General features: G+C 39.0%; 2 protein-coding genes across 4 annotated transcripts in view; both read left to right on the top strand.

Moving 5' to 3' along the window:
- RGS17 (regulator of G protein signaling 17) overlaps positions 1-7,910 on the top strand; it is a 76,272-nt gene extending 68,362 nt beyond the window's left edge. For both annotated transcript variants that reach the window (XM_056344621.1, XM_056344620.1), the window contains exons 4-5: positions 1,359-1,593; positions 5,306-7,910. In XM_056344621.1, coding sequence (XP_056200596.1) covers positions 1,359-1,593; positions 5,306-5,494 — 424 coding nt within the window. In that variant the 3' untranslated portion in view covers positions 5,495-7,910. The remainder of the gene's footprint in view (positions 1-1,358; positions 1,594-5,305) is intronic.
- A 3,895-nt stretch (positions 7,911-11,805) lies between these two features.
- MTRF1L (mitochondrial translation release factor 1 like) lies at positions 11,806-26,461 on the top strand. Of its 2 annotated transcripts, none has more exons than XM_056344251.1 (7): positions 11,806-12,430; positions 14,826-14,905; positions 16,168-16,351; positions 22,416-22,579; positions 23,282-23,399; positions 25,215-25,351; positions 25,811-26,461. In XM_056344251.1, exons 1-7 carry the CDS (start codon positions 12,133-12,135, stop codon positions 26,024-26,026), a joined length of 1,197 nt encoding a protein of 398 aa, XP_056200226.1. In that variant the 5' UTR covers positions 11,806-12,132; the 3' UTR covers positions 26,027-26,461. The 2 variants fall into 2 exon arrangements, with proteins under 2 accessions (XP_056200226.1, XP_056200227.1); XM_056344252.1 differs by lacking the exon at positions 11,806-12,430 and adding an exon at positions 12,570-12,722.
- The last annotated feature ends 859 nt before the right edge of the window (positions 26,462-27,320 follow it).

The following is a 27,320-nucleotide window of genomic DNA, read 5'->3' as shown; positions in this document are numbered from 1 at the left end:
CCGTAAAAAGTGAATGAAAATGTAACTCTAGGGGATATGATTGAAGGTATGACCAACCCAAACAACTTATTGTCTTCTTTCCTATTCATGGTCATTTATGAAAGGACAATGTCAGAAATTTCCACAAAATACTGTAGTGAAGATTGCTTCCCAATAGACAATGAGGGACCACAGGTGGCTTGTTGGGTCCATCCACCTCAGCAGGTTCTTTTCACCCTCCTTAGAGAGAGGACTTTTCACCTTCAAATCATACTTTTTGCTTCAGATTACAATTATTTTGCTGGATATTTTAAAGACATTCTTATTTGTTATGCCTTTTGGACTGCTGAAAAGCTATCACAAAGAGCCTCCCATCATCCAGTCTGCCTTGCATGCAGAGTAAGAATTGATAAATGGACTTGAAGAGAAATCATATAGACAAACATCATTTACTGTGCAACATGATTACAGAGAAGCTATTAAGAACAGCTAGTAAAGCTCTTGTGTTGGATCCTATCAGGAAGGGGAGGGTTAGTGCTCAGAATTAAGTTTGAAACCATATTTAATTGTTGTTAAGTAATTTGGAGTATTACCTTCTGAAGCTATTCATTGGTACATTAATGGATTAGTGACGCAAGTTAGTCTTCTGTTCACTTATCTAGTGCGTCCACTCTTACAACCCATGAATACTTCCCAGCAGAAAATGGGAATAAGGACTTTTTCCCATTTCTTCTCTTTCCAGTTTTGCCAGCCACGTCCATCACATCTCATGCCAATAGATCATAATTCAGGTCAATAGCACTAAGCAGAGGGAAACTTAGCAACCCTTGTGTACAACCACAGAGAAATATGCTAATTTAAAAGCTCTCTGAATTACTATTTTGTTGGGCCTCATTAGTATGCTCTTGGCTGCCAAGAGCCTTTTGTTTTTCTTGTCCTTCCTGAACCAAATCATGTGGCAGCCAGTGATTGGCCAAACACCATCAGAAGCAGGCAGGGACATCAGGTGTCACCTAACCCCCCCATGAAGGGGAGTCTATTGCCAGCTCCCTGAAATCACATCTCCTTTAACTGCAGATGCAAGAATTGAATGCTGTTGTGGGATTTTGCCTTTGAGTCTGATGGCTAAAAACATTCGTAAAAAAACTTGTAGAAAGCCAGGCACATGTCTTATAACATTGAACATGTTCAGTAGGCTATCGAGATAATGAATGCACAAGTGAACACTGAACAAAATTCCCCTGTCACTGCTGAAGCCTTTTTGCTTCCAGTTTTCAATCTGGACTAAAGTGCAGTTGAAAGGAGAATTTTTGGATGAATGTATGAAAACACTGTTAAAAAAATAGAAGCATATTTGTAATGATACTTTGCTTTTGCAGCCAAAACCCTACTGCAGATGAAATTTTGTCTTGGTCTCAGAATTTTGACAAGATGATGAAAACACCAGCTGGGAGGAACCTTTTCAGAGAGTTTCTTCGAACAGAGTATAGTGAGGAGAACCTGCTTTTCTGGCTTGCGTGTGAAGATCTAAAGAAGGAACAGAACAAGAAAGTTATTGAAGAAAAAGCAAGACTTATATATGAAGATTACATTTCTATACTATCACCAAAAGAGGTAAAGCTGTAAATGCTACATTTGCATTTTCTGTTAAAGCAGAAATGTTATACCCTGGATTGCCAGATGGGGGTCTCAAAGTCTGCCTGATTTGTCAGATGAAAGTCTAGTATGGACATTAAATCAGGAAAGGAAGGGACAGAAAAAGCAGAGACACAGGTGCTGGGTCATTTAGCATCATTGACCACACCACCTCAAATTTCTCTGTAAGGCTCAAGAGACTCCAGTAAGAGAAGGCTGAGAAATAGGTATAGAATCATAGGATGGTTTGGGTTGGAAGAGACCTCAAAGATCATCTAGTTCCAAACCCCCTGCCATGGGAAGGGACAACTTCCACTAGACCAAGTTGCTCAAAGAGAGTTGCTCTTTTGCACCTCTTTTTTGCACCTGTGAGAGGTGCTCCAGCTCTCTGATCATCTTTGTGTCCCTCCTCTGGACTTATTCCAACATGTCCATCATGTTCTTCTTATGTATGCTTCTTCAGTAATGCTACATGCCTGCCAGAGAGAGGGAGTAAGTAATGCAAATGGATTTCTGGAGAAAAGACAGCAAAACTAAGGAATTTAAATCAGAATCATTACAGATTTATCTTTTGCAACAGCTGTCTCGGAGAAAGTCCAAATTTGCACTGGTTATTCCTATGTGAGAATCCAGGAATGGAGACCATGTATTTTCTCTAATGAAAGGTATGATAATATCTGGGAAATTACGTAAGATTGTCTATAATCCTTAAACTGAAATAGGCAAATTCTGAAATTATCTTCACCTGGAGTAAAGAAAAAGCATCCCCTATAAAACCATGTCTTGGAATAGTGAGATACATAAATATATAAGCACTATAGAAGAGTCTTTTTTTAGGCCATGTCACGTACCTTTAGCTCCTTTCCCTTGATTTCGTGCATTGCATCCGACTACCTACTCAATGATGTTATGCTACTTTATACTCACTGTGGACCTTGCTTCCTACATTTTACTTCTGTGCTGCACTCAGTAATAATTTGCAACTTCATTCATATGAATGAAACCAACAGCAATTTACAGCTCCATTATCTTCTCTTGTGCTATAGTGTATACTTTTGCTCCGGAGTGAGAAAACCAGCAGTACAGCAAGCTAATAATGAGATTTTCTTATAATATCTCTAGTACATATATATGTGCTGAATGCTCAGTTGTCTTTTTAAGCTAAGATCAACCAGCAGTTAAAATTCAACCACTAAGTGTTGTTTGACTTAGATTTAACAAAACCACTCACAAACTTGATGCACTGGACGTGTGCAGATGTCATCAATCCAGTTGTCCCTGCTCCTACTGGAAATCTTAAGAGGCAAACAAGAACTGTTTGCAATGCTTTAGATCAGCACAGGAGCTGAAAAGCTCTTGTTCATTCAGGCATCCCGTTCCAGATTTTATCTTTTAGCATACAAGCTGAAATATGTAGCATCACTTGTTCAGTGATGAAGTTATTGAGGCAGAAGGTCTTAGTGTTCTAAACACATACCCTGTGTTCATCTGCTTAGCAAGGAAATACCTTTAGTAATTCCAACTAGTTTTGCCATCTGGCTTTAATGACTCACTGAGTAACTACAGTGTAAATTAATAGTTCCATAATTAATTTTATTTTTCATTCTATAAATGCAATTAACTTGTACTGTATTCAATGGCACAAAGCCCCACCATCCTGCCAAATTCGAGTTGTTAATCCCAGCAATAATATTTGATAATGAAGAACCAATTAGCTAGCTGCACAGACTGTTTTTGCTAAGATACATGCATGTGCATGTGTGTCAGGGAGAGAATTGCTTAAATCTTAGTGTGTCATTTCTGTGCTACAGAAATGCAATGCTCTAGGACTGAAATCTATTCAATAAATTCTGAAGACACACGGCTGCAACACTGCTTCTCAAAACTACCATAACACTACACCCCTGCACGCTGTTGTGTCTGTAGGCAGGTGGTCACTGGCTGAGCAGCCTCACCAGTCTGTTCATTCCTGCTGCGCAGTCTGGCCTGCTCGCACAGCTACATCAGTTAGACAATGAAAAATGCCTGGGTTGAAAAACAGCATAGAAAAGAAATGCCACTTTCAGATAGATCAATTCCTTAACTCAGCTAGCTGTGGGGCTGCCCAGACAGCAGTGCCAGCGCAAGGGAGAGGAAGAGCCAGGGTGGGAAAGGCTGTTCATGGCAGCTCATGCAGCACTGCTGCCCATCCGTAAGGCGGGCGCACAGCCCCGGCGTGCTGCCTGCAAGCCTAAATGAGTGCTTGGGTGGAGAGTGTGCATTAGGCAGCCATAACGGTTATTCTGCAGAGACAGCGTACTGGAGTAATAGGTACGGTTTGCTAGCATGAATCGGCAACAGTTTACCCACAGTTAGGCTGCATCACAGTTGTGCTTTGTAACTGATACAAGTAACAGCAAATACTGGAGGAGAAAGAGCTGTGTGAGGAGAAAGCCTGCTGTGGCAGCAACATACTCCAATATGCCAACGAACCGACAATGACAGATTCTACAGTTGGTACTGAAGATATAATGAAAATCTATATTTACTCCTCCATACTATACCATACCACTGTATTTCAAAGACTTTGCTTTACCACATATAAAAACCCACAAGCTCATACATCCACACATGTTCTGAGTTTTCATCTCAGTTAGCATCCCTCACATACCAAGGTATCATGGTTCATGGAGCTTTCCAGGGTTGAATTCAATCCTTCAGACAACATCAATATGTATTTATAGGGTTACAGAGTAGTAGGGTCAGACTGCAACCTGGTGTAAATCACAGTAGCTTAACTAATGTGTGCTTGGTATTTCTCTACTCAGAGTTTTAGCCTTTTTCTTCTTAGCTGAGTAAACCCTTGCTAGCCCCAGTGGGCTTTCCAGCTACTGCAATTTCATTTAATCCGGAAGGCATTAATTTTACTGGTTTTACAGCATTTTGTGGATAAACTGTCCATTCACTCAAATTTCTAAATGATATTCTAAAATCCTCTGAGTATTCATCCCAAATGTAATGTGGCCTTTTTGGAGTTCGTTACAAATGGAAAGAAAGTAAATGAGAAGCTAAAATTGAAACTTGCTAACCACTTCAATATGGACATATGATATCCTGAAAGTACAAATTATCAGATGTTAAAGTCTTGAAAAGAAGAACAAATCTGAAATAGTTAATATTAATGGGGAGATTAACATGATAAAAATTATAAAAAACTGTGGGTAATTTGTGAGTAATAAGTGCGGTGCCTGAAAAAAAAAAAAAAAAGAAAAAGAAAAAAAATGTGTAAGGCAGCCAGATGAGAATGTTGAATAGAAAGCTTCTAAAGATTTAACCACATATGGTCAGGAAAAAAATCTCTCTGAATTTCAGCTCTCTGAATGAGAGTCATTCAACATTCTTTTCAGAGAAATAAATATGGGAAAAAAAAATGAGGTAGTATAACATAATTTTTGGGAATCCAGGTTACTGCAGAGCTTTATTTAGCTGTACTGTATTTATTCTGTTATACAGCTGTATTTCATCTCACAGATCTTAGGATGGATGCAGAGATCACATCAAAACTGAAGTAGAGTCAACGGTCTTAGTCTGTAATTGTGTGGTGGCTCTGATAAACTCACACGTTCAATGGAGGCCTGAGTAATAACGATATAACATATAACAATCTTTCTGACATTATTGTTCAAGATTAGTCTTTTCTTATCTTTTTCAGGTTAGTCTTGATTCCCGGGTGAGAGAAGTGATCAACAGAAACTTGCTGGATCCCAGCCCTCACATGTATGAAGATGCCCAACTCCAGATATACACCCTAATGCACAGAGACTCTTTTCCAAGGTTTTTGAACTCTCAGATTTATAAGTCTCTTGTTGAAAGTATTACAGGCTCTACTTCTGAAACTTAGTTTTAATTTTCAAACAAAATAACTTGATTTTTTTGGGGTGGGTGGGATGGAAGAAAAGTAGTTTAATAACATCTGGAGCTGGGTTCCTGGAGAACTACAGTTTAGCACTACTCAGGCTACTGTGAAGAAAACAAATACATATTATGGTCTCTGTCTACATTTTTACCAAGGTCCTCCTTGCTTGAGATGGCATGGGAGGGGAGCAATGGATTTGCCAAAATACATTTGTTTCACACTCCTTTCACCCTACTGGAGTCAAGATTGCAATGATGTATTTGTAGTTTTATGAACAGTCTCCTTGTGTATCCTCACACTGCATGTGCAAGGTAAAACTGCTTCACTTATCACTTAGTTGTTGCAATATTTAATCCAATAACATAAATTATATCTGTATTTAAGAACTTTTTTTGTGCAATACAGTCTTATGGTACATAGAAACAATTGCAGCAAACCAGAAAGAGGCTTGCATTTTTTAACATCACTAACTGAAAAAAGCCAATTTTTAAGGTGTAGCATTACTAAACATGTTCTACTGAGTACAATACACTGACTTTTTGAAGCCAATATTTCTGTACAGAAAAGAAGAGCTATTTATCACTGTTTATTTAAAACAAATCAAGCAGAGGATTCCTCTGGTTGTTCACTGCCAAAACTGTGGCATTTTCATTACAAAGTTTGCAATGTCAAAAAAAAAGAAAGAAAAAAAAAGAAGAAAAAAAAAAGCACAAACCACTTAAAGGGATCCATATCTGGGTGACACAGTCTATGCGCTGATATTGTTTAATTGTTAAAAGAACAAAGATTTTCAATGTACATTTCAGATGTCAGATACTGTAATTGATTTATTAAAGACTGGCTATCCAGTTCTAACACTGTTGTATAATGTTATGTAGTTCAGAAAAAAAAAAAACCAAAAAAACACAAAAACCACAAAAACAAAAAGAAAAAACAAAAAGCTTGATAATTTAGTTTTTTGAATAAAGGAATTTAATAAAAGATTGCCTACATGTAGCATTTTAGAGCATTTTAGAACATTTTGATGAATTGCATCTGTCCTGTAAGATTATTTTTTTTCCTGAAAGCTAAATCCGGTAAAAAATGTTTTTAAACAAAGTAATGTTTTACGAGGTGGCAGGTTAAAGAAGACTTATCTTAGCTTCTAGCCTCATTGATTTTGAGTAACTCCTTGAAAACAAGGGGTTTCAAGAGTAATATTAAACCAAACTTCAAGGGCTCCTAAACCCACAGTCCTTACCCAAGCAAAATGCCTATGGAAACGCAACAGGTGTCTTTCCTGGGTAAAGAATCCTGTACTGAGCCCTTAATCAGAGCTAAGGCAGCACAGTACTCCCATTGCTTGGCTGCCATGGTGTTTTTAATAGGTGTTTGCTTGGCCTTTTTGTCAAAAATGTCCAATTTCAGGATGCATTTTGATGTTTAAAGAGACAGTGACTTGGAACTTAAAAAAAACCATCTTCATAGCTACCATATACAAGCAAAATGAGCATTAGCATCCTTCACAAACTGCTATAGATATACCAAGAAATGGCTTTGAATACTTGTTAAAAATATATATATATACATGTATGTATGTATGTATGTGTGTATATATATATTTAATACTAACAGCTCTGGTCTTATACTAAGACTTAAGAGGCAAGGTTCTTCTCGCTTACATAGGACTAAACATGGCATAAGCCCATTGCTTTCGATGGTGACCAGAAGGTCTGGCAGTTGTGTCCGTGAGTTGAATCTAGCCCCAACACACTTGGCTCCAACCACCCAGTTACTCCTTGCAGGCAGCCTCCGGTGCCAGCTTTCGCTGGAGCCGCTGCTGCCCAGGCGGATCTGCTGCTATACAGTAACTGGTAGGACGCAGGTCTTCGTTTATCTTCTGGGGCTTATTTTTTTCCTTTGTTTTACTACCTCTCATTTTTTTAATTTATTGAACATGCTTCAAATAGCAAGTCTGGGGAATTTTTTAATCATTCTTTTTACTTGAAACCTGTGTGCTTTTTTTGGATATATATATACAAAAAATTTAACGAACTGTTTCTTAAACTCATTTGGTTTTGTAATTTATATAGAATTCAGGAGATGATTAAAAGGGCTATTCTCTATTCCCTATGCAAATATTTTAACTGTTGTAGTGTTTGACAAAATGGGATCTAAAAAAAAAATCTGCAAAGTGGAAAACAAATCTGTTTACAGTGGCGTTGCTGACTATCCTACCATATTCAGCACTTTTAAATATTGTTATTTATGAAAATGTAGTTTAAAATGCAAGACAAAATATTTATAAATGTTTCTTTTAATAAATACCTGTTTTGTCTGAAAGTGTTATTGTGTTATGACAACTTTATTCATGTTGGTTAGCTACTTACCATTATGAATAAAACATTCAATTATTATACTGGTAGAATAATAGCTATATTGTTTACAAATCCTGAGGGGGGGGGGGATTCAGTAAGAAAGGACTGCCTCCTTCAGCTGTGAAATACTGTTAGAAACAATGACTTTTTCTGGGTTTTTTCTTAATTGGAATTTAACTATGGTCCTACATATGTCTAGTATCATTTGATTACAGTTATATTTACTGTGGTACTAAACATACAGCATCATATATGTATATATTTACATAGTGTAATTTCAAGCTTGTTGATGTTTGAGGCACAATACATCTAGTCCACACATCTAAACAAGGTGTAAGAGACAAAACTGCATGCATAAGTCTTTACAAATGTAGACTTGAATATTCTTAATGTTACTATTTGATGGTGACCTGATAGTCATAAGCTATCTTTATAAGATATTTCACACAGGTAGAAGTTCTTGTCAACATTGACAAGTCATCCTTTCAAGGACAGTTTTAAAGCTAAATGTATGGGCCCTAAAATATTATCTTGCTTTCTAGCATAAGATTCCAAAATCTGTCTTCGGAAACTGTTCCATCATTTTGAAAAATATTACACCAGTCTTCAGTGTAATACTGCAATGAAATCACGTTCAAAATTTCTTGTCTTAAATCCCCTCTTTGGAGGGATTTAAAAAATGAACATAACACGTGAAGTTTCTTTCTTGGAGCAAATGCTCATATTAAAATGTTCAATATACATTTCATCTATCAGTTTGGGTTTCCCAAATTTTTTTATGAAAAAATGGATATGGTCCAAATGGACAACAAGTCGTGCTGTAACATGATCTCATTGCCTATCATACAGTTCTTTGAACACAAATTGTAAAACAGTCAAGCTATTAAACTGATTTATTGTGCATGCAGTGTACAATACACTTTGAAAAACTGCCTAAATACACTTATTCTATAGCCTGGAATAAAATAAGTATGTATTTAACTTGTATTTCAGTTTTTCATGAGAATGTATATAGCAAGAGAACTACAGAAAGTGAGTTATGTTTTTGTGACTTGCCCAGTGTTTAATCTTTTCTGTCAAATACAGCCTAATGCCAAATAGCCACAAATAAGCAGAGCATTTGTGTACACTCCTGACCTTTAGGTTTCAAAGAAACTGAATATATATTGTATTATGCATGTGTTCAACTTAGCTGTTCACAGTCAGCTTTCGTATAACTGAGCTGAAAGTAGTCTGGAGCACCCAGGATAAAACAAAACCAACCCAAAAACCCCACAGATAGGATCAAGGGTATTTAAATTAGACTGAAGGCACATATGGTATGAAGGAGATTAAAGGTGTGATGGACAAAAGACAGGTCAGTTACACACGTGGCTAGGCTGCGTGTTAACCAGCTGAGTCCAGGCAGCAACATACCATGGAAGTATGGCCATAGTGCTTCCAGGTCCACAGTTCGTCCACAAGTTGCTTGAGCACCTCTGGAGTCCACATAATCCATTTGCAGGACAACAGAGTGGACAAAAACCAGACTTAAGCTAGTAATAGCTCTGCTTAAAACTAAAAGCATGCTAAAGTGTCTGCTAGGCTGTGGGCTAAACCAAGCAAATAAAGGAGACCTACATTCTACCTTTATCAGCCAGGGTTTAAGCTGTCACCTGATGCCAAACTTGCTCCCTTAGGCAGCAAATTTGACCACAAGGAGCATCTGCCTGTGGAACTAGTATCTTTAAAAAAGGTGGGGAGCTCTTTTGGTGAGAGCAGCTTGCTGGACTGACCACGCCATGAGCCTGCTCAGGAACCGGCAGCTTCTTCGTGCAGTAAGTGCTTGCGAAAGTCACTTAACATAAGTATTCCACAATGCAAATTCAAAAGCAAAGCTGATACAAGAAATTCTCTGAACTTCAGAGACTCTTTACACCACAAGGAGTAAAGCTCACACCTCTGTGTCACAATGTCTGTCAGCCTGCTCCCAGCAGTCTTAACCCAGCCAACAACAACCCAAGTCCTTATCAAATCCAACAATGCAAAAATTTATGGTTGCATGTAGACAGACAGCTGCAATGTCTGCTCCAAGTTGATTTGAACCATGTCTAACTACCAAGTCCAAACAGGGTTTTTCTTAGCCCATAACGCTGTTATTTTTGGGGAGACCCAAGAGTAGCACTGTAGCACATTCTGGCACATGGCTGCAGTGACAAAGGTCTAGTCCTGTTCACCAATACCCTGAGTACATTTGCAGTGACAAAACATCAGCCCCATTCACATAGGTCCTGAATACTTCTGCCAGCAGCAGAAGTGACGTTTGTGGAATGAATGAACAAAGCAACAATGGTGCCAAAGTCAGTGGGGAAAAAACCTGACATAAACATTGTCTGCATATTACTTTAATGTTACACCAAAAGCCAGATTTTGCCCCTTCCTTCATCCTCACTTTGTGGAAATCCATCCTTCCAATTTAAAACAGGGATACAATGCAGGTGATTCAAAGACTGACCATCAGTCATTGACTCACACAACCTGTTTTTATCTTCTTACAAGCTTTACATTATATCACCCCTTACTCTAAATGTCCTGAGTTCTGCATCCTGCTCGCACAAATGGGGTTCACACAGCTGTTAGACTCTTATAATTTCTTTTATTATTACAGAACACCAAAATATTTGGTCTATTACATGCATAAATATTTCCTTTACCCTACTGAAAGAAGGCTTCAGGAACCTTCATGGGCAGGCAGTAGTGAATGTAAGGGAAGCTTTTGGTGGGTGAGATTTCATAAGCAACAGCCTGGGCTGTTTATCAGCGCCAGACCAGCCACACAGACTGTACATTCTCCACAAAGCTCTTTGAATGTGATTTTACTTATAAATTATTGCTACAGTGTATTCTGCCAATAAACCTTATTCAAAGTGGTGCATTTACAATCATAGGGAAAAGTTTTTATCCAACCATTTATTTTAATTGAACATTAAACATATTCCAAATAACAAATTCTCCCATTGACCATATTGCCTTTGGATTTCCACAATGGAACAAAACTTCCAAATTTTCATTTCTGACTACCAAAACTACTTAGGTGTGCAAGCATTACTCTTGCTTTTGTTACTACATTCATGAAAATAACAATTTACTAATAGCATATATCATATGGAAGTTACTGTTATTCCACTGGTGTAATTTAGTTATAAAGTATGATTACCTAGTTTTGTTAAGACATGAACAAGGATAGAAGAATGGCAAAGACCACTTTGACTCCTCCAATTATTGCAAGATAAAATACTGCCCAATAACATTATAGGGATAGTTGCACATTTTTATAATAAAGTATATTCTTCAAACTGTCTTGAGTGTAGCCAAGAATCTCATTAATGATGCTATCTGAAAGAAGGTTACTATGCCACGCTGTCTGCATACTTGAGGGGATTTGCCACAACACCCATCACATCACATTTACTCAGTGACTGCATCTTCACAGCCTTCCAGTCTAAAACTTTGATGTAAGACACTGTACTCGGTAAATGGGCAGTCTTTTAGTTTCCTCCACTAATCCCTGAGGTAAAGGCTCCTTCAATCACCCTTTTTTCTTCTGACAATGCATTTGTTTTCCTCTAAACGCTTAATTTTGCACCTGCTTTTACTGTGGAGGTATACTTCCACATACATTTATGACTTCGTCCTCCTCGGGGTATTTTAATTCTCAGAATTTCTTCTGGAGTGACAGGAGACAACCTGTAAGTGACCTGGACACCCCCACCCCCAGTCGAGGCTTCCCACTTCCCCTTCACATGAGCAGCCCTGGAGGCTGGCTGCAGCGTTGGACACTAAACGGCCCCAGAACCTGGCTTTAAACTTGCGGTATGGAGGATTTGGCAAGGTCTGGGGCTTGGTTTGTTTTGGGTTTGTTTTTTTTCTTGTCAGGATGAATAAAAACCCCACGCCAGCACAGCCTCCCGCCCCGGCCTGCGGGGAGGCACGGGCAGGAGCCTGACCCGCCCGGCTCCCGCCGAGCCCTCAGCCCGCCCCGCCAGCGCTGGCCCTCCAGAGCGCGCCCGGCCCAGGGCGCCGCCCCGCGGAACGAAGGGAGCCGAACTCCTTCGTCCCTTTCCGCCAGCAAGCGCCGATAATTTCCGACTGCGCCCCAAATCGGCGCCGAACCTCTTCGGCAGCTTCCGGAATCCCCGGAAGGGAGGCGGGCGAGGGCGTTCGGGTGTCTCCGGCACGGGCAGGGCTGGCGAAGGAAGAGCGCCCGAGCTCCCACCCCGGCCGGGCATGCGGCTGCTCTCGCGAGCTCTCCGCGCCGCGCAAGGCTGCCGGGCCGCCGCGCCAATCCCTCGGAGCCGCCGGGCAGCGCCGGGCGGGAGCTGCGCGGCGGTGACATGGCAGCAGCAGCCGCGCCGGGGGCTGAGCGCCCGGCCCAGCTTGGCCGACCTGTTCGCCGCCCCGTCCTTACGGCGGCTGCTGGAGGCGCGGGGCGGGGCCGGGGCGGGGCCGGAGCTGGCGGCGCGGATCCAGCAGCTGCGCGACAAGGAGCAGGAGCTGCGCGACACGCTGGAGCTGGCGCGGCAAGGTGCGGGGCGGGGCGGCCGCGATTTGCATATGCCGATGCTATTGGGCGAGCGCCCCCAGGCTGTGGGTGGAGGCGGGTGGTAGCGGATGCCGGCCGTGCGTGCCGGCGCGGTGGCGCGCCGCGGTGGCGGGAGGACGGCGGGCTGGTGGCTGGGGTCGTCCCGGGCGGTGTCTCCGTGCTGGCCGCTGCCGAAGGCCAGCAGGCCTCCTGAACGGAGGTCAGGGCACGGGTGAGCGGGAAAGGCTTAGCCCTGAGCGTGGGAGCCGCTGGAACTTGAAGGAAGAGCAGCGCGGTACTGTATTTCATATAAAATAAAGGCAATTAATCAGGGGTAGAATATTGTTCCTTTTTTATTTTCTTTTTTTAATTATTTTTTCCTTGCTGTCAGAACAGACCAGTCTGCCTGCCTGCATCCGTTTCAGCAGTCACAGTGCTGCTTCGGCGCTGTGGTGGAGCTGGATGGCGTCAGAAGCCACACACCTTCGGTGTTGCCAAAGAGTATTTCCTACCCTGAATCAAACTTTTGATAGCAGTTACCTTGTATCAAAATTTTGATAGCAGTTAGAAACCAAAATGCAGAAAAGGAGTACTATAAGATCAGTAAACGTTCACTAGATCATGAAACTTTCCCTTTAGTAGTTACTACTTTGCTATATACAGATTAAAGTGCTAACTGCAGTCAGCTCTTCTAACAGAGGTGGCAAATACTGTCTAAAAGCACATTTGGGTTCTTTTCTGTTCATTCTTGTCCCACTTCGGATTGAAAAAAGGAGAAATTGTTCCTGTGAACAAACTAGTCATTGACCCAAACTTAACTGAATGAAATGAAATGGAAGATATTTCCTCAGCTTTCAAAACCTGCTAAAAAAAACAGTGTCATCAAAACCAGGCTTAGAACTTCAGCAAAATGAACACAAGGACTTAGTAACTTTGAGAACTTCTGTAGTTCATACGTTAAAATATCTGTACATATTATTTTAAACTGATTTTAGAGGCTATATTATGTTTGCATCTTAAGGTATGCAACTGCTATTAATTTTTGTTATATTATTTTCTTTTTTTGCATAATAATAGCATTATCAATAGCTGGTTTTACTCTTAACACACCTGTAATTCCTTAATTCTTATCCTTCCTTCTGCTGGCCTTAATGACTAGCCCTTATCAGTCAGTAGTTGTTGTAAAGAAAGGTAGATAGTTGGAGATGATCAAGTTTACATGTTTAAAGAGTTACAGTCAACCGTGCGTGCTCTAAGCCAGCTGTAGGTAAAACATGCTTGTTGTTCAAACCAATTTACGCATGATTATCTTTTTAACTTCCTTTTTACAGAAGTGATGGGGGCAGGGTGATAGTAAATCACTAATATTTAACCTAAATTGTGAAGTGAAAAAGTTTCATTTAAAATTGTGCTGGTGACTCAATGCAGTTACAGTGTTGAAAGGGTTTGGCTTCATTGTAAGTGTGCATCTCCCGCCTCAGCTGGATGCATTTAAAAGCTTGCTGCACACAGAAAAAAGAAGTCTAGCATCTTTTTCATCTCTTGCTGCTGAATGTGTCCCTGTGCCCACCCCAATTCCACCTTTTTCATCGTGTGTACCATTTTCTCCTTTTTTGGCGTAATATTTTTTTTCTTCTGGGCGAGTGAGCTGAATCAGTGTAGATCAGAGGCTGCTTAAGGTGTTGATTTTTTTTTTTTTTTAATTTTATGTGTGTGTAAAGTTTGATACTGACCAGAAAAAAGGGAACATTTTAACATATCGGAACTGTAGTACAGAAAAACAAGTCTTAGTTGTAAAGCATTAGTGTTGATCAGTCAAGTAACACTTGGAAATTACAAGTTCCTCTTATTATGCAAGACTTCTTCCATACCTTTTTTTTTCATGATGTGTTAGAAGTTTTGCAGCTGTTCTGAAATAAATTTACAGAGATAAAATACTTGAAATTACTGCTATTATCTTCAAATTTTTGTATACAATGATAGGGGTAGTAGTCCGTTTAATGAAGAGTGTCAGTTGTGGAGCTGCTGTGCTCTCTAAATCCTTAATGTTCATGTCACATTGAAATACAGAAAGTAATTTTAGAATCACAGAATGATTGAAGCAGGAAGGGGCCTCTGGAGTCTTTATTTCAGATTTTCCCATGTCTCATACCTGAACAATATCAGATAACACTTAATATCTACTGTGCATCTTTGTTCCAGACTGTATTATTAATCTAATTTTCTGACATATCTAGTATTTTGGAGGGGGGCGGGGGGCTTGTGTGATGGTTTGTTAGTTGTTTGTGTTTTGGGGTTTTTTTTGTAGAGTAAGTTCTTCATGTGGTTATTTTTTTGAAGGTTTTCTGAGACTGGCACTGATGTAAGTCTGAGGATTAACCATGCTCAAATATTTCAGATGAGAGTGAAGATTTCCAGAAACTTGCAGAAAGGGAAATTGCCTCCTGTGAAGAAGAGATAGCTGAACTGAAACACCAGGTTAGATCCCTTTAAAAGCCCCTATTTCCTTCCCATTCTTAAATTTACAAATTCAGATTGTCCTTTTATCAAAATAAGATGTACATGATAAAACTTCTCTTCCTCTCCCTCCCAATTGTAGTCCTCAACTGTCTGTTATCTAAGGAAAATGGAAAATGCAGGTGGTATAGACACAGCCTGCAAGGGCCTGCTTGTACCTGAAATTGTTTGAATCAGTACATCTTTATAAGTAGTTTTGTCTTGTTTGGGTGTACCCTCATGGATGTCCAGCTTTTTACCTACTGGAAACATTAAATTTGTATAGTATCACACATACCAGTGGTTTTTTGGGGAAAAAAAATAAATTAGCTTAATACTATGTAACTACTTCAGACTATTACCTTGTGTAGATTCTACATCTTATGTTGCTTTTATGTTACTTTTCTATGTTACTTTTTGGTCTATGTACATTTTATGTTACTTAACAGGAAAATAATGATCTTTACATAGACACACTGTTACATATTCTTAATGTTACTGGTGAAGTAGAAGCTGGTATAGTGGCATTGTTTATTCCTCCCACAAGAATACAACAGTCACTTTATATTTTTGTCAATACTTAGAACTTTTCCAAAAGAGGAAGTAGTCTGTGGAGGGAAGCATCACCAAATGCTAAAGAGGGTGATTGAGAAGCATTTGCAAATCATCCCGAGTTTTGATCCAGCCTGCAAAATTGTGATACAGTTGGTTTGGTTGTAGTGTACCTTTCTTCTGCAGATCAGTATAAGGCTGGCTCTCTCTTTTTAAATAAATAAATGAATAATACAGCTGGATTGTTGTTGAAGGACTGTCCTCCTGAACATCTATACCTTCTTAGTGCTGCAACTGAGACCAGGTTAAAAGGGAATCTGATGGGAAGGGAGGTGCTCAGTTGTCTTGCAAGAACCAGCCTGTATCCTGTGGTATCCAACCATCGCAGTGCTCCTGATGCGTGAAAACTTCTGAGAAGTTTCATAGGTCTTGAGAGAGACCTTTGTAGATCCTGCAACTGTGAGCAGACCCAGGGAGCCTTCCTGCAGTGGAACATCCCCCCCACCTCCTCCTGACTGCTGTTGCTTCACTGCAAGAGGCATGAGAAGCCTGTCCTCAGGGCAGCCAAGGAGTTAGTGCAGGAGAACGCAACCTAGATTGATTACAGAGGACTTGCTTGGCATTTTATACTATCTCAGCTGGGGACAGCAGTGTCAGAGGGAAGTCTTAGCGGGCTGTTTTTGTATTCACAGATACTGTTGCTTTTGATTCCTTCAGAAGAAACAGACAAGAGTGATCTTGTCATGGAAGTAACCGCTGGAGTTGGAGGGCAGGAAGCCATGCTGTTCACCTCGGAGATATTTGATATGTATCAACGATATGCTGCCTATAAAAAGTGGAAATTTGAAATATTAGAATACTTTCCCAGTGAAATAGGTCAGTAATGACAATACTTCATCTTTGTAACTTTTTAAGTTAACACACTCATTCATATGACACTTGAATTTCCTGACTACAGGAAGCTAATTTGCACTAACTTAATTTTAGAAGTGGAAGATTGCTTGAATGTCTTGAGTACAATTTCCCTTAGCTTTTGTGTTTGAGAATGAAATTCCATTTCAGTAGTATTATTAAAATACTAAAGTCATTAAGCAATAATACTTGTCTTTCAGTAGTTTCAAAAAGTAGAAATGAAACTAAGTGTTTGGCAGAAGAAAATTTAGAAAGTGATGAAGATATGTTGTTTTAGCTTTATTTATTACCAATACAGACTACATAGACTTCTCACTTGTATATGCTGTTAGACTTAGTTACTTAGCGTTTCTAGTGTTTATAGATCAGTTTGGCAGGTTGAAAGTCTGTTTATAATTATGAATCCCTTGGTGGAGAGGGATCAGTATAATTCAAACTATTCTTGAAGTTTAATCTCAAACATCTTGAATTTGTCTGAAATAACGTCATCTGAGGATTTATGTAAAGAAATGAGATGTTTGGATATAGCTCATCTGTAACAGCTAATGGATGAGCAAAGTGGGGGAATTGTTGAGACTTTGAGGGGAGAGATAAGAGATCTAATTATTTCTAAGTCTTCAACTAAAATGTCACAGGTAATCAGTTTAAAAGCTTAATGCCTGTTTCTCCTTTCTTTCCTCTTCCTTATCCTCCCTTCCTGTCTGAGCAGTCCTACCTTTTTTTCATTTCTTTTTTTTTTTTTTTTTTAATTGTCTGGTTTGGTGTCCTTTCACTTAAACTGGTGAAGACTTTGCTTTTTACAACTGGGATAGTTTTTTGCCTAGTTAATGTGTTAAGTCAGTTCTCATGAGCCTGAGGGCTAGCATAAGATAAGCAGAAGATGGGACTGAATGCAAGGAGTGGAAAAACTGGATCTTCTGGTGATGATGAGCTGTGAATTCAGTTCACTGCATCTCATAGAACACTGTCTCTGCAAAGATGAAGACTGGTAGGTTTACACAACAAACTGAGGCAGTAACACATGTTAGTTAATTTTAGCTGAATCCAGTTTACTGTGTAAGTTGTTTCACAAGGATCAGGCTGCTGTCTCCGTGTTGCTGCTGACTTCTTTGCACTGGCCCTCATGGTGATCCCTCTTCACAGAGTCTCATCACCAAGCCAATCCAACTGAAAAACAGTGTGCACACACACCCCGCTCCCCAATTAGTTTTCAGGTAATCCAGCACAAGAGAAGAGAAGAAACGCTCGTGGAGGTGGTGGAGGCAGGAGCATGTGGCTACCAACGGTGCAGTGAGAAAACCAGGACCTCCTTCCAGCAGCAAGAGGTTCAGTCAGCATAAGCCAGTGGTGAAACTGCAATCCAAAACATGGCCAGCCAGTGGCAGGGATTTTAGGTTTTGATGGACAGATTGCTAGTCACATTTCTCAGCAGGCTAGACTTGCTAAGTCTGTGTCTGTTAATGGATCTGCAGGTTTACTGTTACCCATGCTGCTGCGAGTAAAGCTAGCACATTTTGCTTGCTTACGTATTGCCGTAGAGGTAACGTGTTACTATAGTTGGTACGAATCAGTAGGTGCGCACTTGTGCAGCTTGCTACTTCTAGTTCAGCTGGGTTATGAAAATTTGCCTGTGTTCATACTTTCTTCAGCATTTTTTTTCTTTTTGAGTGAAACTTGAAGAATAAATGAGAAAAACTGGGATGTTAGGATATGTAATCTGTCAGAAAACTGATCTTTTTTCAGTCAACACATAATATAATTGCAGAGGAATTTGTAGCAAGCTTTAAGAAATGTGAAGCATCTTCTAACACTACTTCTGTTTACTTATGCCTTATTTTGTACTCAGTGATATTTTTGAGTATTATCAAGTACACCCTTTCTGTGTCAACTGTGCAGAAATTCACAAAAAATAAATATCCACAGCTCTCCTAATTGAGCTTTTCATGTCAGTGAGCTACTTTTCCCTTCTAATGAGGGTTTCTCTGTGCCCTAAGACCCTTCTTGCATAACTACAGTTTTTGATTCACTGTTCTATATTGAGGGATTAAAACAAGGTTAAAAAATTGAACGCCATGGAAGAAATACAGTTGGACATCACAAACAGGGGAGTTGAAAATCTAGGTACAGGGTTGATTTGTTGTCTGTATTCATACCTCAAAAAAAGGGGGCCCATGTCTGCACCTTCAGGATATGGAGATACAATTTAGCTTTCTATGGATTTTGCTTGTACTTCTGTGTTCTTAAAATCTTTAATAGAATTTGATTTTTAGAAGTGTTATATCTGTAAAATGTTCTAAAAACTTTCTTTAGAGTTCTTAGCAGGTGTCTTAGCAGGTGTCTTAGCAGGTGTTCAAGTTGATGAACATGAACTCAGGTTTTCACAGTATCAGAATCTCCTTCTAGAGTGGCTGTTGTGGATTCAATTAGTAAATATACATTTTTTTAATTCAATGACACTGGAATTCACTATTGTCTGTTACCTAGATTTGTTACTATTTATAAACTTTTTTTTATGGTCAAGAGGCCGTTTGTCAAGTAAACTATTTGCACAGTTCAAGTGAAGGTAGGAGCAAGAAGCAGCTTCATGTACAATGCAGGTTGTTGCTGAAAGAGGAAAGTCATGTTTATCCCCATTCATGACCAGGCAAACACTTTGCCAGGAGCTGAACCAGTTCAGCCTTCAAAGCCGACAGAAATTACTGGGTTTTTTTAAATAAATGGGATCAACATGGTGCAGGCTAGATGGGTGTAAACAGAATGGGGGAAGCATCTGGGTTGTCTTTATTTTATATACCAGGGGATGGGGAGAGTTGCCCTTTCCATTGAGATGAAGACTTAGATGGGGTAAACCCCAGCAGTCACAGACAATTTCACCTTCAGAGCACAGTTTCACAGTCAGCTTCAACCAGGGCTGTCCCACCTTCCAGCCAGCTGCCAGCCATATGGTCTTTCTTTCTCAGCTCCAGTAATTTTGAGGTCATAGTGCTAATTGGATTAGTCCACTGATTTGGGTTAAAAATTGTTATTGGATAGTCTTAAGTCAGGTCTGACTCAGCTTGCAGTCCTGTGATTGGAAGAGAAAGGGAGTTGTGCTTGGCTACACTTTTGGTCAAAGCTCAGTCCTTGGACAAGGAGCCCACACCCTCAGAGGCACCGTCTGTAATGCCTTAGGATGGGAAACTGAGTTAATACATTTAGTATACATCTACCTGTATTTTCTCTTTGAAACTGCTAGGTTTTCAATAGCTATTTATTTTAAACTCTCTTGTCTTGCTGAGGGCTTGCCTGTGCACTGAAATGAGTGTTTAGGATGGTAGGTTGCAGCCGTAGCCTTTGTCAGCCTCTTGTAGTGTATTTTCTGATCTTACTTGTATGACCAGGTTGGATGGGGCTTTGAGCAACCTGGTCTAGTGGAAGGTGTCCCTGCCCACAGCAGGAGGATTGGAACAGGATGATCTTTAAGGTCCTTTCCAACCCAAACCATTCTGTGATTCTATGACCACATATCAAAACTGAGTAGCTAGAAATCATTTGGGAGGTAGGGATGCTATGCCACCTAAAGGCATGTTTAAACCCTTAGGTTCAAAGTGTCTGTGCTGTGCTGAGTAAGAATGGAGTTAAGGATGCTTGCTGATGACACAAGCCCGTTGCATCCCATCCGCACTCTGTTTTTGCAGACTGCATGAGCAAAAAGCAAGGTCCTACATTAAAACATCAAACTCCCTCCTTTCAGAGAGCTCCAGAATTTGGCTGAAGTCTGAATGTTAGCATGTGTGAATAAAGTGAATATTAAACAAAGCTGCAATTAAGAATTGGTTTCAGTCCACTCTTAACTGGCTTTATTGACCTACCCTAAGGGATGCCACTGTAAAAACAGCACATTCAAGATTTAGCGCGCACATTAAAGCACAAACCCACATGTCATTATTTATGCATGGCCTCTCACCCTGTAGTGGCAGGCAGAGACAGATACGGGACTTTGTCTCAATCTGGCTATAAGATGCCACATAAAGAAAGAGCACAAACTCGCACCCTTGTTTTGCGCACATCAGCTTTCAGGATAGAGAGGGACATTTTATTTGAATAGGATCAAGCACATAGTAAAAGCTAACTACATTTGACAGGCCCATGACAAGTCTGCCAGGGTAAGGTGTTTGTTGACATTTCATTGGATTTGGCTGTATTTCATATTAACCTGTGTTGGTAATACCCAATTTGAAGCAGTATGACCTAAATACTTATCTTCTGAACCAGTGTCTTGGTCATCTCTTGTTAAGCACTGTGGTGCCACTAGCACGCTGTTATCACTACAATCTTAAACTCTCTTGAACATGTCACAGATGTGGCCTCAACTCACACAGATGGACTGTGCCTGTGGTATTTATAGTAATGCCAGAAGTGGGAGAAAAGACAGAACATTACCTTTTGCAATGAACTGCTGATCATGTAATTAATATTTGTCATCGGTACTGTAACCTTGTGGACATTCATGTTATTTTTACTCCTGATGTAGCCTGGCTTCTTCCTCATGTGCAGAGGTTGCTTATGATTTTTTTAGTAGTTGCTTTTATCCGCAAAGGAGTGAATGAGTTTTATTACTCAAATACATAAATTATTTTAGGTTATATAAGACTCTTTTAGAGTAAAGAATGAATCTTTTGTTCATTTGAATAGTGTTTGCATAGCAGTAGAAAGATTTCACACTCCCTGTTAGAATGAACCTTACTGATCTAAACTGAAGATTTTGAGAGAGATTCTTATTTGTTAAACTATATGCTTTATGGTCAGATTTATTCTATACAGGATGGATTTATCTTATGGAATTGATAATAGATAATGTAAATTAAATCAGTGAAGCACTAGGTGTGTTGAACAGTGCATTTGAATCAAAGTGGTACAGATGTGTACAAATAGGAGAAAAAAATTAAAAGTCAGAAGGACAAAACTGAGATGAAAGACAAAGGAAGAAGCAGTTTAGGCTATTTTCCGCAAAGGTGACTGTAAAAGGAAATACATTTTACTAAACTTGAGGGAATGTTAAATTTCTGTAGAATAAAAACATTTGCAAACCTTCTCAGTAGAGGTGAAAAACCCGCCCTTCATTCTGGCTAATGTTTTTTTTCCTGCTGTGTAGGCCATTTTCAGATTCTACATTGTCTTCATTTTCCTTTTTTTCAAAAGCTGCTGTCTTGTTTCTGTGGTTGATTTCCTTAGTCTAGAGATAGCTAAAACTATTTCTGCGAAGTATGTGCCTCTTCCTTGCTGTGGTTTCATGTTGCAAGACTTCAACAGCAATACTCTTTCAAGACCACCTATGTCCTCTTTAATCGTTCCCTTGGCACACCACCCACTGTGCTGACAATGGCATCAGGGAACTGAGCAGGATTAGAATCCAAAACAGGTGAAAAATCACATTCATTTATAGCGTCATCACTTCTCTGATCCTTCAAATAGTTGTACTGGCGTGGCCAAAGGCTTTGCACACTAACAAACAAGGAAGAGCAAAATTGCCATGAACTAGTATTGCAACAAACTGTCACGAAACCATGATGGTATTGGACTTTACTTCCAAGTTCCAAGCTGTTCAATGCTAGTTTTTAGCACATTGCTGTCAAGTGTTTTGCTGGATGTATTGGTAAGAGGGGCAGAAGCTGGAGTTCTGCTCACTCCAAGGGAGCAAAAGATCAAAATGAAAGAGCGAAGATAAGACCTGGGTAGGATGCATAGAGGACAAGGGGCAAAAATAACACACATCCTTTAGTTAAAGAGTTGGGGGTTTCCCCATTGAATGATAAGGTTCTAAACTAACAAAAAAACCTGATGTAATTTCTGAATGTGGTTTTCAAAATCTGATCTTTATGTAAACTTACTTTTGGTACTAGAGTTCTACTGTTGTTTATGATCGTATGTGTACATGTATGTACGTGGCTCATAGACAATCTTTATATGTATATAAAAATTAAATCTATAAAAAAGAATTTGACAGTTTTTCTTACAGGTTTACAACTATTTTTCTTCTCTGTTTAAGGTGGCCTAAGACATGCAGTTGCCAGTATAGCTGGTCTTGAGGCTTATAAGTACATGAAATTTGAAGGAGGGGTGCACCGTGTCCAGCGGGTACCAAAGACAGAAAAGCAAGGGCGCATTCACACCAGCACAATGACTGTTGCAATATTACCCCAACCCACCGAGGTAATATTTTTATCTTTTAGTATAACAGACTTTACCATGAGCAATGTTTTTACATGCCGTATTGCTGATACTTGAGAAATATCAAGAGATATTTCTGTCTCTCTTGTTATTCTCTCTTAATGACTTTTTTATTAGTAGTAGTATTATTAGTTTTAAACTAAGTCACATTGTTTGTTTATTTTTGTCTAGGTGAGCGAAATAAAGACTTTCTGGATTTCCTCATAATCCTAATCTGAAGAAAGTCACTGGCAGTTTACTTGTGTTACTCATTCCTGTTCTGTCCCAAAATTGTCTTGCTCCTTTCTCCCAGAGACCATCTATCCATTCCCAGAGCCAGCAAAAGAAACGTGTTCCATTTTATCTAAAAAACACTTATTCAAGCTCAAATACAGTTTGACTGCCAGAAGAGGGTGCAGAGCTTTCAGAGGAGGAGGGAGATTAGTGCTAAGGGATGGTTACACCTTAAATTACTATTTGTCTGATTTCCTGGCTTCCATGATGTTGCATTCCAGTCTGGCTAGAAGGATTTGTTAATATGTTTGTAAGTGGATGTGAGCTGCCACTCATAAACAAAGCTTGATCTTGCCTGAATGTACCTTGTAAAGTAAACCAACTGTGCATATTTGACATCTGTCTAGAAAGAAACAACTTAAACGTGTTATTTTATTTTTTTTCTTCTTGTCTTCATGTCTCCCATGACAGACAAGGCTGGAAATTAATCCGAAAGACCTACGGATAGAAACAAAGCGAGCTAGTGGAGCTGGAGGCCAGCATGTCAATACCACAGACAGTGCTGTACGGATAGTTCATATTCCAACAGGTGCTTAATTTTTTTCCTTAGTACAACATCTACATTGCAAAACTGCTGTCAGAATTTCTTTTGGAAGTGTGGTTTTATTTTCAAACCTAGACAACAGTAGAGCAGAGTTTTCGTAGAGTTTTTTTCACTGTGTGTGTAGTACTCTAAATGCACCATCTTGTGCCCACTCCGGTTTGTAATAGTGAGGTCTACTGGCTTCAGTAGGCAAGCTATTCATTGTGCCATTAAGCATGATACTCTAAAAACATCCAAATCAATTTATATGAAAAAGTTATATTTAAGCTTTCAAATAATGGAAAAGAAATTGAAAAACAGAATAGGTTAAAATCTGATGATGTGGCTTTTCATGACTAGTCTCCAAAAGAGAGATTGCTCTGTTTGCATATTAAAATGTTGCTTTTAATTGCAGAGTCTACTCAGGATGCCAGCTTCCATTTGTCTGCTGGCTCCTTTCCCACAGATTACAAAAATAATTAGGAGGCCCATCCCCAGGGCTCAGGTTAGGAAACGTGGGAAGGATAAGATACACCCTCAAATGCTACCTGATTTTAGCTGTCATCTCTTTTTTTTTTATTTATTTATTTTTTTATTGCCATTCCTAAGCTTTTACTTCCCTTTGAGCAATCCACAACAGCTGCCTTGACTTTCATTGCTTTTTAACTTTTCCTCTTCTCTACCACAAACATTAGTCAGGCTTTACAGCCTCAGGGTAATCCCAAATGCTCTTTATCTTCAGGTATCCAGATTTTTGCCACCCATTTCTTCATAGTTATTAAGGCATGAATCCATTCTGCACTTGTGACATCACCTCAGTAAAGCAGAAGGTAAACAGTGGAGAGGATAGTGATATGGTGACAAAAAGGTCCTACAGATCCAAAAAGTTTTGGATTGCCTACATGTTTGGAAAGAAATCCCACAAACTAAAACCAGCAAATGATCTGAGTTTTCGCTAAAGGCAGTTATGTTTGTTAGAGAAATGTCAAAATGTATTACAATTTTTTTTGTGGTTATGCACTAGACATGGTAAATGGGGGGGTTTATATCTCACCTTATCTCCTGACTTCTTGTTCCACCTTTCCCTTCTTCATTCCTCCTGATCTCTCTTTCTTTACAATTGTCCTGTTACTACTTCTATTTCTCTCATCCTAAGTCTTTTTATAAACCTTCATTGTGATCCAAAAACTTGTTTTTAAACAAGTCTTTTATAAAGTAATACTACATAATCTTATAAAAGCATACTGTATTCTTACCATTACTTAAAATAAATCCAAACAGCATAGCTTGTTCTGTCCTCTTCCTATATTTCTTCTCCCTACTCCTTTCTTAGGCTGTTCACTTCTCATCACACTTAACTTGAGCTGCATGTTCTGGGAGGAGAAACCACACCTTTTTATTAAGAAAATAGTGGCCACTTTTGCATATTCCGATCATATTCTATATACTCACTATCTCATGTAGTATACTGCTCCTTACATCCTAAATTTCCTGAAACTGTGGTCAAAAATTACAAGCATTAAAAGCGTCTTTTGTAAGTCAGATTACACGACATAGCTTTTACTTCATTATCCACCTGTTGTCCAATGTATCAAATTAAATTTCTTATCTTATGGCTTAAAACACTTGTACAACTCAGACTGCACTTCTCTCCCCAAATATATCAGTAGATATTAATAAGCCTGGATTTTCATGTTCCCAGCCTAAAATTTGTATTGAAGAAAGAAACATCTTATTGTAACTTAATAAAAATCTAGCAACTGCAAAGCTCCCTTAGTGTGTGTTACTGTTAAGTGTTAAATGTCATGATATTTTTGGCAGGGATAATGTCTGAATGTCAGCAAGAAAGATCTCAAATTAGAAACAAAGAGAAGGCTATGCAAATGCTATGTGCCAAACTATACAACGCCAAACTGGAAGAAGAAACCAAAAAGAGAAACAATGTTCGAAAGATTCAAGTAAGATTCACTTAGTAAATATATAATTATGTATGGGCTTGGGGCAACTCCTGTACTGAACTGAAAATAGTAAATGGCCATACAGAGGAACAAGAGCCCAGGAAGAACTTACGCAATGCAAAAAAAATACATTCTACTTCAGCAATAAAGGTCGTATATTAGCCAGACTCAAAATTTCAGTAGTGTGTACATTCTAGAGATGTAGTGAAACAATCTGGATTACAACGTGAAGAACTGGAATAGTATTAGAAAAAGATACAGTAAAATTGTGCTTTTACATGTTTGAGAATGATTACTGCAACAACTGCAACTACTGAACTGGTCCGAGTACTATGTAATTATAACAAATTTTGCATAATTGTGCGAGGCAGAAGAAGCTTTTGCTTTACATGCTTAATCAATATGTCACCCTTTTTATAAAAAGACAATGTTGGTAAACTGATTCTTTTTGTTCGATAGATTGGGACTAAAGGAAGATCAGAGAAGATCAGAACATACAACTTTCCACAGGACCGGGTTACTGACCACAGGATTAGCAGATCAGTGCATCATATTGAGTGTTTCATGCTAGGGGAAGAAATGCTAGATGAAATGATACAAACTTTGAGTGAATATGATGATTATGAATCTTTAATGGAAATTATTTCAGAAAATGAAAAAAAGCATCTTTCCTGAACAATGCTTTTTTTCAGCCCATTACAGAAGATGTAGACACTTGTCTGCAAAAGGAGCTTCTTGGAGCAACACCCAGAAAATGCAACTGCTTTTCAGATCATGAAAGACACCACAGCTTGTTTCCTCGTGACTGATAAACAGTGTTCTCACTTGCCAAGTGAGATGGGCTTGATGTAGCAGTCCACTTAAATAGTAAATTGGACTGGGTCAGAAGTAACTGCAATTTTTAACTTTCTCCACTGAGAAGATAAAGATACACCACTATTGAAAGGTATGTATTAAAAAACGAGCTATTTCTAGTCACAGTTTTCATTTAAACAGTAGTTTAAACATCACTACAGTGTCAAATAGCATACTTGAGAGAACAAAAAAGTCGTATTTTGTTTGAGTGATTGGAAGCAAGTGATAAATAAATGACCCCATTGCTAATCTGCATATTTGTTTATCACTAATACATGGCATGTGGGAGGGCTTCCTTTATGTTTGCATGGCCTTCTGGCCCTTATTAATAAACACAAAAAGTTGTTTAGGAACATCCCTTGTTCAAAAAAAAAAAAAAAAAAGCTGTGGAAGTCAAGGGACGAGTTATATGAATTGTTTCTGAAACGGATGTTTCTGTTCCTGAGTCAAAAGTGCAAAGAATTGTTACAATATTGTTTGGCTGATATTTCAGTCTCCATTTGGCTTCGGTTTCTCCTTTATGTTTTTAATTGTCTCTCCAGTTTATTGACTTTCTGAATGTTATGTGTTATATATGTGGTTCTTGTCTATTTATTTAACAACATCTTAAAACATTTGATCTGTGAAAGCAAAGTAAGACTTTTGCCTTTTTAATCTACTGACACATGTGCACATGTTTATATCTGTGGGTAAAGACAACTTTTAACCTTTATTTTAGACTACATTTTACAGTCCCAAATGCATAAAGCAACACAAAACCTGCTGTTCCCATGCCACATTATCCCATTATGCATTGTACATATGCATGTGTGTATACACACACAGAATGTATTTGAAATGTAAATACCAGTAAATAAGAAAATTGGAACCTAAGGAAAAATGTTACCATGAATATAGGGGTGGTTTGCTTTTAGATATCTAGTGTAAGAAATTAAAATAGAAACAAAGTAGGTTTGCTGCGCATAGCTTGTAGAAATGTATTATTTAACTATCCTACATAAGAATTAACTGATTTTTATCAGTTCGTTATCTTCTTTTATTACATTTGAGACTGCAATTTGAACCAGCTTTGTTTTCTAAGATCGTGACTGCATGGTAACTATGATTAAGTTCA

Source organism: Falco biarmicus, chromosome 6 (genome assembly GCF_023638135.1).
Source record: "Falco biarmicus isolate bFalBia1 chromosome 6, bFalBia1.pri, whole genome shotgun sequence".
Lineage (NCBI taxonomy): Eukaryota > Metazoa > Chordata > Aves > Falconiformes > Falconidae > Falco > Falco biarmicus.
This window is presented reverse-complemented; position numbering and strand designations above follow the sequence as displayed.

Coding starts and splice junctions, on each gene's coding strand:
- MTRF1L (XM_056344251.1), top strand. CDS start 12,133: ATGCGGCTGCTCTCGCGAGCTCTCCGCGCCGCGCAAGGCTGCCGGGCC. Junction 12,431..14,825: donor GCTGGAGCTGGCGCGGCAAG/GTGCGGGGCGGG, acceptor CAAATATTTCAG/ATGAGAGTGAAGATTTCCAG. Junction 16,352..22,415: donor ATACTTTCCCAGTGAAATAG/GTCAGTAATGAC, acceptor TCTCTGTTTAAG/GTGGCCTAAGACATGCAGTT.